This window comes from Rhopalosiphum padi, chromosome 3 (genome assembly GCF_020882245.1).
Source record: "Rhopalosiphum padi isolate XX-2018 chromosome 3, ASM2088224v1, whole genome shotgun sequence".
Classification (NCBI taxonomy): Eukaryota; Metazoa; Arthropoda; class Insecta; order Hemiptera; family Aphididae; genus Rhopalosiphum; species Rhopalosiphum padi.
In genome coordinates, this window is record NC_083599.1 from 21,262,958 (window position 1) to 21,282,510 (window position 19,553).

Below are 19,553 nucleotides of genomic sequence, written 5' to 3' on the forward strand. Positions count from 1 at the left end.
ATCGTATCAATTTTTCAAAATTGAAATAATTGTTAAAAACTGCAAACAATTCATGATACTATTTATTATATTAGTATATGTACCTATTATATGTAATATTAGAATAATATATAGTTATATATATATATTTTTTTTTGCAAGATAACTACTTATAATCTGCGCATAATACGATGTGTAGTAAAGTACAAGTGATTAAATATTAAACCTAGAATATACATTTTAAATGCATAAGAGGCGGAAGAGACCGCACGGGTTGGGTTCACTTCGTGCGATGAATATGTTTATTATTTTGGTTTGGAGAAGGAATTTTCTTGAGAAATATTTACATGTATGTATAACATTGTCATGTTACTGTGTTAGACGCCTATCCGATATTTTAGAAAAGTTTTGAGAAGAGAGAGAGCGAGAGAGCTGAAATTAATGGTTTTGAGTGCAGAAGAGGCCTGTGCTCTGCGTGGAGTTTTACGTGTGCATGTTAAGCAGTTTCTTAACGGTTAATATTTTAAGATCTATATAATGTAACCTTTCATTTTAAACGTACAACGAAGGTTTTAATATTTTTCTCATAACCGACTCAATTATTTGAATTGTACTTATATTTGAAATTTCAGCAATAAGTACCTACCCCGTAATTTAATTCCTTAAAGCCAGACTGGATTGACTAGTGATGTATAGATATTTATTTCATCATACTTATGTCAGTTTTAAATTTTTTGAAATACGGTTTATAGCAAATAAACCCAATCGTGTTCAAGTCTTAAAGTATTACATTTGAATTTCATACGCATTAGTTCAATATAGTTAATCGACAGGAAAGAGTAATCTAAATGTTTCACTAGACTTTTCTTCGGAAATAGAATGTATTACATTAAAAGAAATCGATGGAGTATCTCTAAGCTATAAAGTTAATGTCGTATAATGTTGTGTTATTTTTGTATATTTTTTACGTAATTGTATATGCCATAATGAAAACTATTTATATAACTAATTATAATAGTTTAAAATTCATTTGAAATATTACTTTATCATAAAGTATCCTTAAAGTTGTTTGAAACTAATTTGAAACTATGTTGATGATAATCGAGAAATTGTATGCTATTTTTTAATAATTTATATAGAGCGTTATTATTATTTGATATATATATATATATAATATATATATATTATATGTATATTTTATATAGGACATAGGTATAATGATTTAAAAACTTTATTATGTATAAACAATATATAGTAAAAGCTCTATACATATACACACATTTATATAAAATTATGTATAATTATATATATATACATTTCATTAAATTCAATGATCTTGCTTACATGTTTTTTTTCCTAAGTGCTCGATTTGAGAGAGTAGGTACTTGGAGTAGGTACACCGTACGACATAATAATATTAATATGCATAGATACTTCGCAGAATGACGTTAACATGGTTGTCACAGATCGATTTATTATTTATAATTTTTCAAAATATATTTTGGGATCTTGCACCGTCAAAAGCCCTAATATTTTTGTCATTTTCGTGATGACATTTTGCCACGACTTAAGTCGTCATCGTCATCAGTCCTCTATAATATATAATCCGGTAAGCCGGCACTGCTAGGAGAACGCATGGGATAATACTTTTAAATAGGTAATTTAAAGGTAAAACACATGTATACATAATAATATTGTATCCGTTTGCTACAGTTTCGCCCGGGTCAACTGTTAAAATGTTTTGCGTTTTGGGCCGACGACAGACCGATGATGAAAGTACGATCAGGATTCAGGACCTTATCTTACACGTCGACAAAATAGCCCGGAAGCTCTCGTAACCAAGCTTATTTTACAGAAACAGTTATGCGTAAATGTATTATCGCTGGTGTAACCAGAAGGGGCGCAGCCCTCCTCGGATTTCAAGAAAATTTAAAAATGTTCCCTGTATTTTTGGACGCATCACGTAAGACGTCATGTATTTAAATTGTAATTTGTATGAACGTTTCGAGTAACCTCTGTATATCAAATATCAGACCCCTTCCCCACCAAAATCCTGGTTAATCCTGGATATGTATAATATACGCATAAAATATATACACACTGCGATATGTTCTCTGTTATTTCGTATCGTATATATATATATAGGTAAAAGATGATGGTAAATTAGTTTTTAAATATAAATTTTGCAGACGATAATATAATATTGTATACAACGGTAATGCCAGCATACACAGGTACGTAGTGGTGGATTTAAAGATTTACCGTTCTTTTAACACATTTTTCATAGTAATAATAATAATATAATGGTATAATATGTATATTGGTAGGTAGGTAGGTGGTACAAAACTTCTGTAATTTCATTATTTAGTATTAGTACCTATTCAAATTGTAAATATAAAATGTACAACATAATGTACGCCACTATAATATATACTTTTTAGACTATTTTATACACAATTCACGATAAATAGCAAATTTCTACATAAAACGCAACTAGATAGGTAACTATTTATATACACGTTATAGTTGCGTTTAGTGTACACAGCACTTACCCCTAATAATACTATAATAGTGCATTTCTATTCTCTGAAACTATAGTCGTATCGATTGTTCCGGTTGCTGTAAGGGCCAGCGTAGTAATAAATTCGATAAGATAATTTGGAGTGCAGATCTTGCGATAGTGACAAATTCATAATACGATGTACATCTTACACGGACCCAAGTAAACTTGGCAACGCAATGTTTAGCAGATATCAATCCAATCAATCCAACAAATTTGTCGATAAATTCACGGACAATGTTGGTAAACATTTAAAATGTATTAGATATTATTTTCCAAGGAGAGGGGGAGGGGAGAAATTAAACTTTGCTCTGCCAAGTCCACAGGGGTTTCGTACGCGATCCGTTTTCAAATGAAATTTAAGTTTAATAAAAAGATCAATCGAGTTAAAAAAAATATATTTATTGTATTTTTTCTAATTATGTACTTTCAGATAACTAAAATTGACATTTCCCACACCTAAAGAAGTTTTTTCTCCTAAAACATTGCGGTGATCCGAGACCATTACAGCCTATGTCGCTTTCCAATAAATTCGTCACTGTAAATATATATTATAGTCCTGTTCGGCTGTGCGTGTTAATATGTTATCGGGGTACGTATCGAGGTCGTCGTCATCGTCGTCGTTGTTTGGCGTTGTTTTTGACTGATATTTCAAGTGCCGTCATAAGTATATATATATATATATATATATATATATTATACATATATTAAATGCATATAATATACTAACTATGTATATATAGAGAAAAAGAGGTATGTAAATATTATTATTTATACGTAACACTGCAGCAGCAGTTTATATGACTCAAACGTCAACGGATAATGATCGCGTATGTTATGTATTAATGTATATACTATATAGTATAAGTATATACACAATATATATATGTGACGCCGTGCGTGTGTATGCACATACGTATATTGTAGAGTATTATTATTATTATTATGAATAGCTGTGGCTATGCAGTATGCACGTACAAGCGTGGAGGGTAAAAGTGAAAGATCTGTTATCTAGATAGACGCGAATAATAGTGTAGTAAGCCACCACCGTATCCAGTGTATATAATAATATATAACCTACCTATACATATTACGTTATAAACGCGCTCGTATTAACCACGGCATGGTATAGTTCACGCCATTATCACAATAGTATAATAATAATAATAATAATAATACGCGGGTAGAGTACCAAATACCGTGTAAGCGATAACACGATAAAAGAAGATTTTTAATTTTTTTTTATTTTAACATTAGGCTAACCTATATACGGTCTCTTACGTTTCCTCTGTAGTTGGATTGATTTATAATGATATTACGATTTCACTTCAGCTAATCGTCGTTTTCAATTGGGATTTAAGGCTATCACACTATGAACCCACAATAATATTATAATCACTCAATCCTACAATAATATATTAGCTCGTATAATATTATGAGTGCGTGGTGAGTATCAACGAAAAACATTCATAAATAATGGACTGTGAATCGAATGTAAACAAATTTATTTATATTTATATTTAAAATGCAGTTCAAAACGTTCTTAAAATTTCAATAGATGTGCACTTAAATATGCATGCACATTATTAATTAGTGTCGGAGAAAATCAAAATTTAAAAGCATCAAGTCTTGTTGACAAGAAAAAAAGCATATTTTTAAGTTAATATTTAGATAACAAAAAAACGATAATAATCATAATTCAATATTTTAATTTATCACAATGACTGACACTCTCCTGGGAATTATAAATATATTTTTAATAATTTTATAATAATTGTCAGTAAACAAAAAAAAAAAAAAAGATAATATTTTAATCAACAAAAATTGTTAAAAATACTGTAAAATGCAATTCAAAGAAAAAATTATAATCTCGAAAATCAAAAATGATAAAATATGCAAAATTAGTTTCATAAAAAAAAGCTTAAATTCATTGTTACATAATTTATTATGTTAAGAAAGTTATGTCTTACATTAAGCCAAAAAAATATGTATTTCCTTACAAATCCTCAGTCCTTTGATTGTATTATGAAAATATCATTACCCATCAATTACGTTGCGTTATTGTTCGTTTAATACCCCTGTTCCCAAACTGTGCACCGGGGTGCACTAGGGACACCGCGAGCACTTTCTTAGAGCACCGTGGTCTACGGATCATAATAAATAATTTAAAATGTAGCATTAATTATAATTACAGTAGCATTTATTTAGGTATTTATTGCTTAATAAAATTAATAAAATTTGTTATCAATGAGTGTTCTTTTTTTCTGTCTTTCATAGAATTTACAGCAGGGCACCGCGGCTAAATTTGGTCTAAAAAAGGCACTCAGGAAAAAAAAGTTTGGGAACCGCTGGTTTAATACATAATATATTAGACATCACGTTATTTGATCGTAGTGGCGGCGATTGTGTGTTCTGTATAGTTTATGTGACAGCAGCAGCGGAATCTTTATTTGGAAAAAACATCGACAAAACAAAACTTTGTAAGTTACGCTATGAAACCTCCTACTCTCTCTCTTCCACCTGTGACTATAACCGGTGTACCCTGCAGTGCTTAATAAACTTAAGTTACCCTCTCGACCGTCGTTACTCTTGTAATATTTTCTTCCTTCACGATTCATTAGGTACCTGTGTTGTAATTGACTCTCTTTTTTCTCTTCATTCAATGTTTAATTTTAAAGTTTATTTATGTTCTACTCGCTAAAAGTATTCAGTTCCATTTTTTCAATTCCCCACAACTTAACCAATAATTTAATTAACAAATTTAAAGACCACTCTATCTTACGAAATTGTTTTTTTGCAGATACTTAGTTATAAACTTATAAAGTTAAAACATTTTAATTTGATTTCTATACCTGCATTTAACGTTTAATATTTGTATTGTGACGAAGCTGTAAATAACTGGCATCACTATATTGTTATTCTGACATTCTACACCACCACCACTAAAAAAAATGTTAGCCTCGAAAAAAGATTACTATTACAAAGATAATGAGCTATACAATTATTTTTAGTGTTCAAGAGCCGGTTTCTGTATCTTTTTTCAGTCGATAAACGTCTTTTAAAATCTCGAATCACATCGACATCGTTGTTTGAATTATAATAATAATCAATTCGGCTAGATTTCGAAAACCCACGATTCCCACGCCGTGTCGGTTGTTGTTTACGAGTTTCAAAGTTAATTTCGTATTTCCGTTCAAAAAATACGTTTTGTGAACGGTCTACACATTTTGAGATCATAATATTGTCAGTTGTACCTAACTATCTAAGAATTATTGAATATTATACTAAATAACCGATTGTTTGCAAAATCGTCGAAATAAATTTATGTATTTAATAATACTGCGAAGCTGCTTTATATTTTAGTTAAAATTTAATAAGTTGAAAATTGTTCACACTTTGCATGTTAGATTCGTGTTCTCTGTACAAAATATATAATATACATATATATATAAAATGTGTAACGTATTAGAAATAAAAATAAAAATAATTTATTATTATACCGAGTGTTCCACCACGTTTTATCACTGCTAATTACTATAACTAAATTTATGTATTAGAAATTGTATAGAGAATTGATTTAGGTAAATATGTTAATAATTTAAGAGTTAAATTTCTAGTAACCAATTTCTATTAACTTATAAAATTATACGTATTTCGAATAGTATGATGGTGCATTACGTACGTTTCACTAGTCCCCTTACACAGAAAACCGATTTTCCGAGATGAATTGACATCAAACAAATTCGAAGTGTAGTCAAAAAAATACAAACAAATGACGTACTAATTATCAGCAAAAACAAATTTTCGAAAATTGATATATGGGGAGCTGAGGAAACATACGTTGCTAAACTACTACCTAATGCAAGTCCAGAAAGCGGGTCAAGTATATGTAGTTGGGCGATCGAGTATATGCGAGGATATACACGGTGAGTGATTGCAGTGTCGGTTCAAAGAATAAACTGAATATTTTAAATATTTGTACTGAATCAAACCAATAAGACAAAATATACTTATTAATAATAATTGTCAATTTTTCATGTAAATATGTACAGTTTATACAATTGTTATTTGTTTTTCAATGTTAATTCAGATTAAAATATTATTTTAAAATTTGATTGATATTTTTATATAATTTATTACATTAGTATGCCAATCAATGTAAAGGCTAAAAAATAAATAATGTAGACTATTATTTTGTTATTTTAATTTAATTAAATAAGCAAAAAAAAAAAACTATCACAGAAATTTATAATTAAACATTTTTAATTTAGGTATATTAGTTTTTTTTTCTATTAGACAAGACCTAACCAGTAATTTAGTGTTTTAATTATTTATTTTTGAAATTATTTTGAAATTGAGAATAATCTTTTAAATTTCAATAAATGTTTAGTTAAAATTTTATGATAAATGACTTAAATAGTTTAGGTTATATGACATCATATTATATAGATATATTATCTTTAACTATAAGTATATTCCTAGTTTCGTAGATCACAATAATATAGTATATGTCTGCTTATATTATAATAAATTATACAATATTATTATTATGGTATTTAGGTGTACCTACAACTTGTACAAGCGAAAGTGAAATAATATCCGAACGGACGAATGCGGCGCGCGCGTGTTTTCGACAACTAATCTATAATAATAATAATATATTATAAACTTTGCGATTGAGACCGCAGACAGTATTATATATTCGATATTAGCGACCTATCAGTCGCAGCCCGAAATTTGGTTACACATTACTTATATACCTATGTTTATTGCAGACATCGCTCACGATGCCGCGGTTTGTATAATAATTTTACTCATTATAAAATAAAGTTAAAAAAACAAAAGCCAATAGATTATTGTTAAAATATCGAAACCAACTACCCGGCATTGGCGTTGTTTTATAACGCAAAAATGTATATTTTACAGAACAACATTTTTATTTCATGTATACATTTTAGAGATCCGCACGCCACACGCCCAATTTTTAAGGGATTTATGATGGTATTTTAATGAAATTTATAAAAAATCTAAAGGTACCTTGATATGTTTTAAGGAGTTTAATTTTGGAAATTGTTTATGTGCGTCCGTACTGTTGTGGTAATATGTGTGTAAATATTATGTGATGTGTCTGACTGTAGAGTTTAAGAGTTAAGGGAAAGGGGACGAACATTCACGTATATTTGTCACCATGGACAAGTGATATTTTCCATTAAAAATTATGGCGTGTATACACCTTTATGTATGCATAAACACATAGTATGTGTATGCACATAGAAAAAAATTAATTGTATAATTTACAAGATATCCCACTTTTTCAATTCCGATTAATATATTGAAATTCTTTAGTTTTTACATTTGAAGATCATATTTGAGGGAAAGATTAAAAAGTTATCGGATGATCGATCTCAAGTTAACTTCACAATAAAATCAATTATATTTTCTATTTTTTTTATCGCTTCCCATATTAGTTTTAGGTACTACTGTTGATTATTGTATATGAGTATATGGGATTATAAAGAAAAAAGTGAGTTGTACATTATTTAGAAGACAATATTTTTAATGCCGTATTTTTTTTTTAAAATCATTTTAATAGCAAAAAAATTATTCATGTTCCAAAAACATAAAAATAAAACCAGATTTAAAAACAACTCTTTCACAGTGTTAATAATGGTATGACAAAAACTAAAACGCTACTACACAGCAAATATATTAGCCTTGTGTATCGCATATACGTTTCTTAACTATGGCTATATACTATATAGCCAGAGTGGTTGTTTTTCACGTGAAACAGTTTTTACAAATCATTCAAGGATGCGTGTGGCGTTCTCTTAATATTATAACATTAACAAGTCAAACTATTATCCGCAACATACTTTAGACCCTTGTGATTGCGCTACATTTGCAGACATAATATGTATTAATATGTATGTTGACACGTTGTTAATGTAAACCTCGATTGGTGTATAGATATCGCGTCGAGTGGGCCAGACACTGTTGATGAGAACCGACGGTCATTGTAGTTATGTTATATATACCTACGTAATAATAGCGTATATACGGGCTTTAGGATAACAATATATTTAACGCGTGCGATTGCTGAGTAGCTGCAGCGGTTAATATTTTAGTGGTAATCTATATTACTATATTATGTATAGGTACGGCCGACCTATATTATATTATTTATTATAATTAATAACATTTATATAAAATATGGGCACAGTTGACGTTACATTCCGGTCGACTGGGAGTCCTGCGATTAATTAGGATTTATATTATTAACTGTAGCTGTGTATAGGTAAACCGACTAACGGCGTACAACAGATATGTTTGTGCGTAGAGAGGATATAAAAAAAAAGAAAAAACTGTTGGCGATTGAGAACGCGTGTCGAGACACACACCAGATCGGGGTAAAGTATAATGTATAAACGATAATTGCATCTAGCGCGCGAACACGCATCACGTGCACACGTTTTAGTGTGTACATTTACGATTTTTAAGTACCCATAAAACGTTAAATTATAAATTACATAAAAATATAATTATTATACAACACCAGCCGAACCGTTCGACAGCGGCTTTACGCGGCGTCGTGTTGTTTTTACGGCCCCGCTTCAGGTGCGCTGGCGTCATCGAATCCGAAAACTCTTTAATGATGGTATACCTCCATATAATATAATTATAATCACTTCGATCGATATCGTAAAATAATAATATATTTAAGTATTATATAATATCGTATATTTTTGATCACTATATTTGATCGTACTCACGGCAATCCGATTTCGTATCCATGATGATGATATCAAATAATATTATAATAATTCACGATTATATCGCGGTTAAAAATATAAAAAACATTTTTAAATACGTAGTGGATTTTATGCGTTGTATAGTAAATATTAATAGTATTAGGTCTAATAATAATATGTTGTAATAATTATAATCGTTTACGAGTTTTCACGTCGATAGCGCGGACGCGAATTGATAAATCATTATTATTTAGATATACAATTTCCATTATATCGTAAATACGAGTAATTAAGAACATTTATGACTACTAAGTTTTAAACTCATATATATGCGCGATCGGAGAGTGAGTTTGCGAGCGTACTTAGCACCTCCAGTTATCACTAAAAGCAGAAAGCGGTTCCCCAAACCAGTTTTTTTTTTGTGAAAATGTATGTATTCCTTTGCAAGTGTAATATGAATATATGATTAATATATGTAAAATTAAATTCGATCTAACACGGTCCATCAGTTGGATTTAAAACGGTGACGATGTTGTTTCAATCATTTGATCACTTCTCCGATTCAGCCGTCGGGGTACGAAGGCATAAATGCATAATACAATATTTCGGTGTCTGCAATAAGTTCTAAGGCACATTTTGGTGTAAACTAGCAAACAGTTTGGATACACGTCACGAAACCGACCGCATTCAATAAACAATCGCCGTTGCAGATTCACAATGACTGTTTATAATTTAAACGTCCGTCGTTAAACTCTATAGCTTAGGACTACCGGGTCGAGACAAAACAAAAACTGTACTTAGCACACTTTTGCGCGCTGTATAAAATAATAATAAATAAGTATTTACCTAACCGGGAAATTTTGTGTTTCGCTTTTTCTCAAATAATATATTATTACGATATTTCGATCGTTGCATTTCATATAATTATGATGTATTATACATGTATATTAAGTAGGACGATGTATCTAAACTATACCGCAGTGACACTCTACGCGCATTCGGTTTATAGTAATACGAGCCTCGCGCGTACTTCGCTACTTTATTGTAATAATATTATTATATTACGAACACAACGTCTTTGACGGAGATTAGTTTTATAATTAAAATACAAACGCACGGCGCGTAGCTGCATAAATATTTTTATGATTATTGGACGGTAGGATGAATATAATAATAATATGTACTTATACGTGAAGGCGGAGTCACTACAGCCGTGTTATTATATATAATATATATATATGTATAAAAATAATATATATGTTATAAAACTCAAATGTTTTACGAGGAAAACATTTAAACATAATGTAACTCGATAGTCATTTAATAGATACTCCACATAAATAATATAAGAAATAAATAAAGCCATAAACATTATGGTAATATACACATTATACACGCACACATACAAGCGTAATAGTTTTGCCGCTACTGTAGACCTATAACATAGTTTCGACCATTATAGAATGTCGCGGTTAGGTACATCTTCGGGTTACTCGTTCGGCGTGTGTGTGTACACCTACCTACTACCTACCGGCATATATAATATTGTGTATATTATTATATTTATGTGTATGTATAATGAGTTAATGTGGTTAAAACTGCGTTCGTATAATAATATAATAATGTATACGTTTGGGTGCGGATAAAAGCACGCGTTACGCAATGTAAAGTACCTAATATTTTTTTTCGGCTATTTTCGGATCATCCTATTATAAGGCAAACACTGAGCGAAAGAAATCGATTTTTTTATGTAAACTCGTTATTTTCTCGAAAAGTATGAATAGCATAATTTGAAAAATGATTTTTTTACAGATATAATATATAATTTGAAAAAAAAAATGTATTTTTAATCGTTACAAATTTATAATTTTATTTTTCTAGGCAGTAATTTATTTGAGAATTTTAATGTACAGAAACGATAATTTAAAAATGAATTAAATGGAATGATATTTTTTAGAATACCCGAGTGACCACTCCACATGTTTGAAAAAATGTCAAAACACATTTAAAAAATACCATGAATACATTTTATAATATATTAATAATATATCTCTTATGAATAATTAAGAAGTCGATTGAAATTCATTTATAACTATAAACTATCTATTCTTCTTCATGGAATATGAAATTAAAAAAATATTTAGTATATAATGTCGTTCGAAAAAGTAAAAACTTACTTTATACGATAAAAGAGAAACGTTTTTTTTTTTTTTGCAAAAATGTCAGGTTCTAGTAATTACTTTGAATTATGTAAAGCAATTTATTTCAATAACCGTTAATACTTTTGGAATAAATGAGAAAATGTTTATCTTTAATAGAAACACGAAGTCTCATGCTAATACATCGGTCTACCTCTTTGCCCCTTCAATAGATAACATATATAAATATACATACATTAATGCCGTTCAAATAGAATAACTAGCCAGTCTATAAGTACTGCGAGAATAGCTCAATTTAATAATATTTTATTATTGTGTATTACCCATGCATTTTTCAATAAAAAAACTGTGTACCGGTGAATGTACTGTATACTACGTGTCTATAGAATGAAAATTAAAGTGAAAATAAAACATCGTGGGCAAAACGCATCATTTTTCATAATCTCCGCTTAATAAATTAATAACTCAACTTTCATTATATTATATATTTGATATTACAATGTCGGATTCAAGTCTTAAGATTATTTCATAGGTTTTGTATTCTATAAGAGGTGTCTTATAAAAAAAAGCACACTCTTGGTTGTACTCTCTCAGTATAATATATAACTTTAATCTATCAGGTTCTTTAATAAAATATATTATATTGATCCACTCAGAGCCCAAATATAAGTACTATTGAATCTAATCGAAATAAATAGGAAAATTATTTGCACACTACCACACCAGGTATGTGTACAAAATCAATATTATTCTTTGATTCTGTGGATTTTTTAATAATATAATTTAAGTCTGGTTAAAACAGAATTGTACACTTAGAATTGTACACTTGATTGACTTGATTGATTTTATATACTGTGACCTAGAAAAAAACAATTCTACAACTTAGGTTTGAGTTTCTAAAAAAAAAACATCAAGTCACAACATCCAAGTCCACTGATGCAATGAGCAACTCGCAGTTAAATCTGGCTTTGCAGCTTTAGTAATACTGAACAATTTTTATTTATAAAATTAGTCTTCTATTTTTTTAGACCTAATCTATTCCCTCCTCGTTGTAAATACAATAATGTGAATAGGACACATATATATATGTAAATAATAATAAAATTGAACTCACATTTGGCTTTCTTCTTTTTCTGAGACGTCGAACGTCGACAAAACCCGATGACGGAGAAAATCATAATCATGACTATAATTCCGCCCACGGCACCAATGATTGCTAAGATTAGCATAAAGTCTTCTGCAACAAAAATTTGATGCATAAATAACTAATAACGACATAATGTGTATTTTTCGGTTATCTATTATATAAATTGTATTAAGCTAATGAATTTAAAAAAAAAATGATTCGAAATGCATCCGCTAGCAAGGATTTTTGTATATAGTTAATATTTAGGCTAAATATTACACATACTATTATATTTTAAAAGCTAATGATTGAACAATTTTCATTCCACTACACCGCTATAGTCGATCCGATGATGTAATTTTTACATTGTAATCTGATTTGAAAGTCATAATGATCCATTTTTGATCCTACGAATGACTTTTATAATTTATACGAAGAAGTGTAAGTCAAAAAAGTTTTCAAAATCCTACTAAGAAAATGTTTAGTAAGTATTTTTTAGTGGGAAAAAGATCATTTTAAATACCCTTAGTTAATAATGTTATTAAATTCTATAACAAACGTGATGAATATTCTTCAAAGCCACATTTTTTCTAAATATTTTAGTGAACTCAGTACAAGCACCCGTTTCGCGTGTGTAACTTACTTTTTGGCACTAGCACGATGACGATCGAGTCGGACCCGTAGTCGTTGGACGCCGTACAATTATAGTTTCCAAACTGTTCCTGTCTCGAGTTCCTGATAATCAGCGTACTCTTCACGCCATCTTCCGTCGGGTCTTCCAGTACCTGCAACAGTACACATATAAAAATTATTATTATATTGTTATCGTACGTATATAATGTTTATTATTTTGTTTTGTAAATTGCAAAAAAAAAAAAAGCGGTGATAAATACCGCGGGCTACTGTCTATTGGCTATTATATTATAAACTAGATATACTACTAGTATATTTGTGTTTAATTATTAGAAAATGGATATAATTATTATTATGGACTTAAAATAGTACAATGTTTTTGAACAACGATATTATTGTCAGCAAATTTTGCGAAATGCAATTAAATGTTCGTCTAATGAAAAAAAAACGAACAATATTTCGTAGAACAACATTTTGTTGAAATAAAAACAGAAAAAATAATAAAGACTATAATTTTTTACTACTTTTTATCAAGCTTTTATATTAACTAGACAGGATTTTTTTGTTATGATAGCTCTCCAATTATGACGTCATACTATGGTAAACAAATGGTTTTTTTTTTAAAATAAATTATCGATATTAATTATGAATATAGTTTTTTATTACTTAAAATACAAAAGTTAAACTAAATTTAAATTATTTAAAATTGTCTTATGTATTTACATCGTCACTGATTTATGTATACATATATTATAATTTATATTCTTACGAATTATACCACATATATTTTAACAATATTGGAATTTTGATTCAATTTTCAAATAAAATATGATTTTTTCAATAAACGTTCAATGAGAAAAAATAAACATAGGCATTTATTATTAAAATATTTTCATTAAGAACAATAGTCTTTAAAAATAATTTATAAAAAAACTAGGGGGATTGAAAAAATATAATATGTTTGTATCTTCGTTTGTATATAGCACAAAAAATCTCAATAATTTTGAAATATTATGATCTTTAAGTATACTAAACAATTTCAAAAATCAGTTTTTGAAGTTTGAACAACTGAATATTGAAGAAAAAAGGCAGTGAACATACTTGAGGAATCATTCTATTTAATACATAGATATACAAATAATGTATACCTAGTTTGGCTAGTTTTATAAAAAATATTGGTAAATTCGGCCAAAACGAAAGGTCGTGCGCGAATCTAGCTTATTTCACGTTTATTTGCTCTCCAAGAAACTATTATGGGACTAAAAAACGTACCTATCAAAAGTTTTACCGTATATAGGCATACACGGGGTGATGGCTAGCCGAGATTTCCGGATGAACGGGCGAGACACGTGGTGGATCACTATATATGTATAATACGGTACAGTTCTCATAAATACTCGTATGTACATTATTATATTTGGTTTTGGAATCGGTTCAAAATGCACAGACGAAAATATGTGCCGTATAATATTTATTATTTTTATATATGTATATATATTATATATATATAGGAACGCGCATTACACACATTCATACATATATAATATATACACATTATACATATATATATTCGTGTACAAATGATTTACGCGTTGACGGTCGATCTCATTTTCGGTATACGTTTCTATTATTATTATTATTATTATAACTATGATTATTATTATTATATCGTCGTACATGGTTCCGGCAGCGACAATCGTAATTTTAGATGGTACCTAGTTTTTTCACGCACGTTTAAAACAGGGGGAGACTACAAACGTGACGTCGATGTGTAATAATTATTATATATATATATTATACATATATTATGTACCGTCGCCCAAATGCAGTCACATTTATATATATTTTTTTTGTATCTTCATCATACATAAAATATAGTTTGAGGGGTTAAAATATAGCTAGACTGATATTCTAAAGATTTTTTATAATTTAATCATATCATCTGTTATTTTTATGGCAAATAAAATGATTTTTTTTTAATTTTTTATATTAGTTTAAATTCGCTTTTGGAATAGAATTATTTCATTTTAAAGTATACGTATAGGTAATATATTATCGTAATAGAGATGTAACAACGAGACAATACGAATAAAGGATATTAATCACTATACATCTTATTGTCGTAGCAATTTTAAAGCAAATTAAACGAATTTTTACGCTTGAAAGACTTTGCAGTCGACGTGGTGAATTTCACGGGTAAAATATAAGTAATTATAGCATTATAGTTAAGATAAAGATATAGGTACTATTCGCCCTAATATAATGTTATCGTGTTACATAATAATAATAATGTGACATTGTTATTCATATTCAAATTTGTGTGAACACAATTATCAAATCATTGTTATTATGTTTAAAAATTATCCTGGAACATTACAGTTTATACAGAGTGATTCACCAACTATCATATCATCCGAATTAATTCACTTAATAATGAATTTATTTAAATTTTACTTTTTAGAATTTTTAAAACCCATTAAAATGGGCATATTATTCTGAGTACTTAATGTTAAATAACTCAAAAATTACTCGTTCAAACTTTGATTTTGATAGATAAAAAAAAAATTGAAAAAATGTTCTTTAAATGTAATAAAATATTCCAAAAATCAAAATTTGAATGAATTTATTATTATTAAAATGGAAGTAAACGTACTTGGTAAATTGGGGTGTTTGGTGGCACTCTGTATATTAATAAAATAAGTATTAGAATATATAAACGTGGTTGGTTGTACGGATTTAACACAAACTCCTCGAGAGAGGGCGTGGAGTTCCGATAATTGGCATCCCGTCCCTCGGAAATTATAACATTACGCATATATACATAATAATAGTAATAATAATATATACTATACATGCACGACCTCCGCCGACTGTTTGTGCGTATTGTTATGATTTATATAATAAAGCAATTATATTGTTATTTTGTTGAATAATAACAATAGCATAGTTTAGCATGTCTTTATAAAATCGATCCTTTGAAGCGTTTTATTATTTCAATAAAATGCATTGTAGTCTTCGTCATTGTCAATATGAAAAGAGTGATGACGAAAACAACAATTATAAAAAAATCATATGATTTTCTAACGTTTAAACGCTGTGTGTTTATAAATCTATACATGTACTTTATAGAATAATAATGTACTGTTTTAAGTTTTAAGTTTTGATTTTTTAAGTTTTTAAATATTATACTAAAAACAACGTTTTCAAATTCTTGAGAATTTTTAGGATATTTAAGGAATGCCCAGTGACCATACAAAATTCTATTTTCGATATATAACAAAGGTAGAGTTTTTAATAAATAAAAATTATGTAAAATACTTAATTGTATTTAAAAGGTAGGTACGTATGAATAGGGCCTCAATAGAAACCCCCTTCAAAATATCTAAGATCCGTTCATCCGAAAACTACGTACATAAAAATTGAGCTTTTATTTATAAATTAACAAAAATCAGTTCAGATAATACTAATGTATCTAACAGGTATTTTTGAGTCATACGTTGTATCCAGTCAGCTATTTATTGTAGTATTTATATGCATCAATATTACTCTAGAGTCTAGATACATATACATATTATATATATTGGTACTTAGATTAATGTTTGTATGTGTTTTTTTCCGTATCGTCCAAAACAAAAAAAATAAAATAAAAAACGCACATTTCAATAAAACTAAAAAACCGCGTATTTCTTCGTTTTAGTCAAACCGCGTTTTTATGTATTTTTTTCCCCATTTTATGATTATATGCGAATTTCAAATTCTTAAAACGCTTCAGCGTGGTTATTTGAACGTTTCGTCTTGCAAATGGTCTTTTCCCTTATTTTTTCATATCAAACGTGCAATACTAGTAATATAATAATAAATAATGATATTATATTACACCGTTACTGATCTCAAAAAATGGTTCAGCTTTAGGTACAATGTGTTTTATTATGATAAAGTGCAGTGTGCGTATATTATTTTTATACTTTGGTGTTCAAATCACAGATTTTTGATTTGATACTTACACAATAAGTTTAATTTATTTCATAATATAATTAATATGGACGATCATCAAAGCGGATTTAGCATCAGAATACGCTATACCTAAGTATCATACTATCATAAGGAGATTTTTCAAAGGTTACAAATAGTTACTAATTAATTTTAAGTATTAATTGTTTAGATTTTAGATAAGAGGAGCGGTGTGGTTCAGTGCACCACACAAAATATTGGTTCACTATTTCGGTAAACTAAATTTCAAATATTTATTATTTATTAACTAATAACTATACTCTTTTGAATTTCGATTTTTAATTATTGAAATTTCTAAAAAAAAATACATTATAATTTTAAATTCAAAATTTATTTTTAACAATAACAAATGAGAAATACTCTGTTTTTTTTGGACTAAATAATTAAAAAAATTTCAAAATTATTAGTTCCTACTTCAGAAAATGAATTTTAAATCTTGCTGTACCTTTTAAACAATCACCCTTGAACTAATCTTAAAATTATTATAGCATGTTTCGTTGGATTTCTGAAGATAATAAATAATAGTATGAAATTTGATTATTTACGAAAATGAAGGAAATCGTAACAATCCTGTATACGAGTAATTGTTGAAATCCTTTATCTCCATCCTTCACTAACCTTTTACAGTCACGGTCTTAGTGCCAGTGATCGATCAGGAAAATAATAAAAGGGGCACCAAACAAATAAATAAACAACAACAATAATGTATTAGCAAGCCAAAAACTCGTTGACCGAGGGTGATTATCATCGAAAATCGATCTGTGTAATCAACTATAAAGACTTTTTGTGGAAATGTAACGTAAACAACCGATTATTGATATTGCTATAGTTTTAATATACCGAGAAATTCCGCGCGTCCGATAAAATTAAAACCGTCATTTTATTTTACAATCAATTATAAAAAATTGTAACATTGAAAGCGAACATTCGTATGTTCTTATCGTCTTTTTCAAACAATTTGGAAATATTTATGATTAAATAATAGGTATATATATAATAATATTTTATTAATATAAATAAATTAAAAACATGGGAATGCAACAGAATTTGAACACTCGTGGTCTTAATATTTATAATTTATAATCGCGAGCAAGTATGTTTTTATGTGTTAATAAGTTTTGTTATTATTTCAGATTACATATTTAATGAAATATTTTTTTAAATTCTATGTAGGTATTCACACAAATAATATTTTACATGATGTGCGTAATAGTGTAATACTATACATATACTTAGAGCTAGCGCATTATAAAGCATATATTAACTGCGAGGTACTCACCGAATAATAGTTTTGATCGTTCCTGGTGCCGATGACTGTGCCGTGATAAGTCCAAACTATCCGGTCGGCGACCGGCACGGACGAGGCGACGCACTCGAGCCGGACCGTTTCGGACGGCGTGCCGTGCTGGATATGTGGGCTGTCGATGACCGGCTTGCCTCTCATGGACACCGAGGCCTCGGCGTTCACCTCGCCAAACCCTGTGGTGGTAGCTTTGCAGTGGTACCGGCCGATGGTCGTATTCGACACGAGCACCGTCAAGTTGCTAGTCGTGCTCATCACCTGCAGCCAAACAACGGACTTTATAAATATAAATACTAAATTACATTAAATGATAATAATATATGCCTTTAATATTGTTTACTGTATAGGGTTACGAGGGTGATGATATACCGTGGACATGCATTTTTACGGGGAGACGAGACGAATGTATAATATATATATATATATATATACACCGCATTTTATCACAGAATTCGGAACGTTTGTTTGAAATATGAACTAATACAGCTAGTCGTCATACGTCTAATAAATTTCATAAACTCGTTTCGTTTAAGCGTACGCGTAAATGTATTTATAAATTCATTTTTTGTTTTTTATAAAATTACCTATATAGTTTCACCTCGTCAATGTGATAATTTTAAAATAATATTAATTTCCAAAAAAGTTCAAGTATCATGTGAAACGAAATTCACATTAAGTTGATGCAAACAAAATATCAACTAAATTCATTTTCATCCATACGTTTCAAACTTCTAACAATGAATGAGTTCATTCCGAGTTCTGAGATAATTGTGTTTATATAGGTTTCAGTAGGCATTTTAAATAATAATTATATTAGACAATAAATGATTAATGCTTTTTGTTCAGAGTGCGTAGGCAGACGACAGAACCTTACGTCTGTGCGCTACCCTTCCTTGGCTTTGACTGATACGCTGTGAGAGGGATTAAAAAATCATATAACTTATGAACAAAATATTCACCATCATATTATGCGTGATTAAAACTTTCAAAAACAATTAGCATAAATGATAAATAATACCCCAGGGCCATCATG

At 29.1% G+C, this 19,553-nt stretch overlaps 1 protein-coding gene across 1 annotated transcript in view; it reads right to left on the reverse strand.

Annotated features, from left to right (window-relative positions):
* Positions 1–19,553, reverse strand: part of LOC132923930 (irregular chiasm C-roughest protein) — a 210,958-nt gene that overhangs the window by 38,816 nt on the left and 152,589 nt on the right. Inside the window, exons 7-9 of the mRNA XM_060987942.1 lie at positions 18,497–18,778; positions 13,217–13,358; positions 12,562–12,684 (exon numbers count right to left, since the gene is read on the reverse strand). Coding sequence (XP_060843925.1) covers positions 12,562–12,684; positions 13,217–13,358; positions 18,497–18,778 — 547 coding nt within the window. The remainder of the gene's footprint in view (positions 1–12,561; positions 12,685–13,216; positions 13,359–18,496; positions 18,779–19,553) is intronic.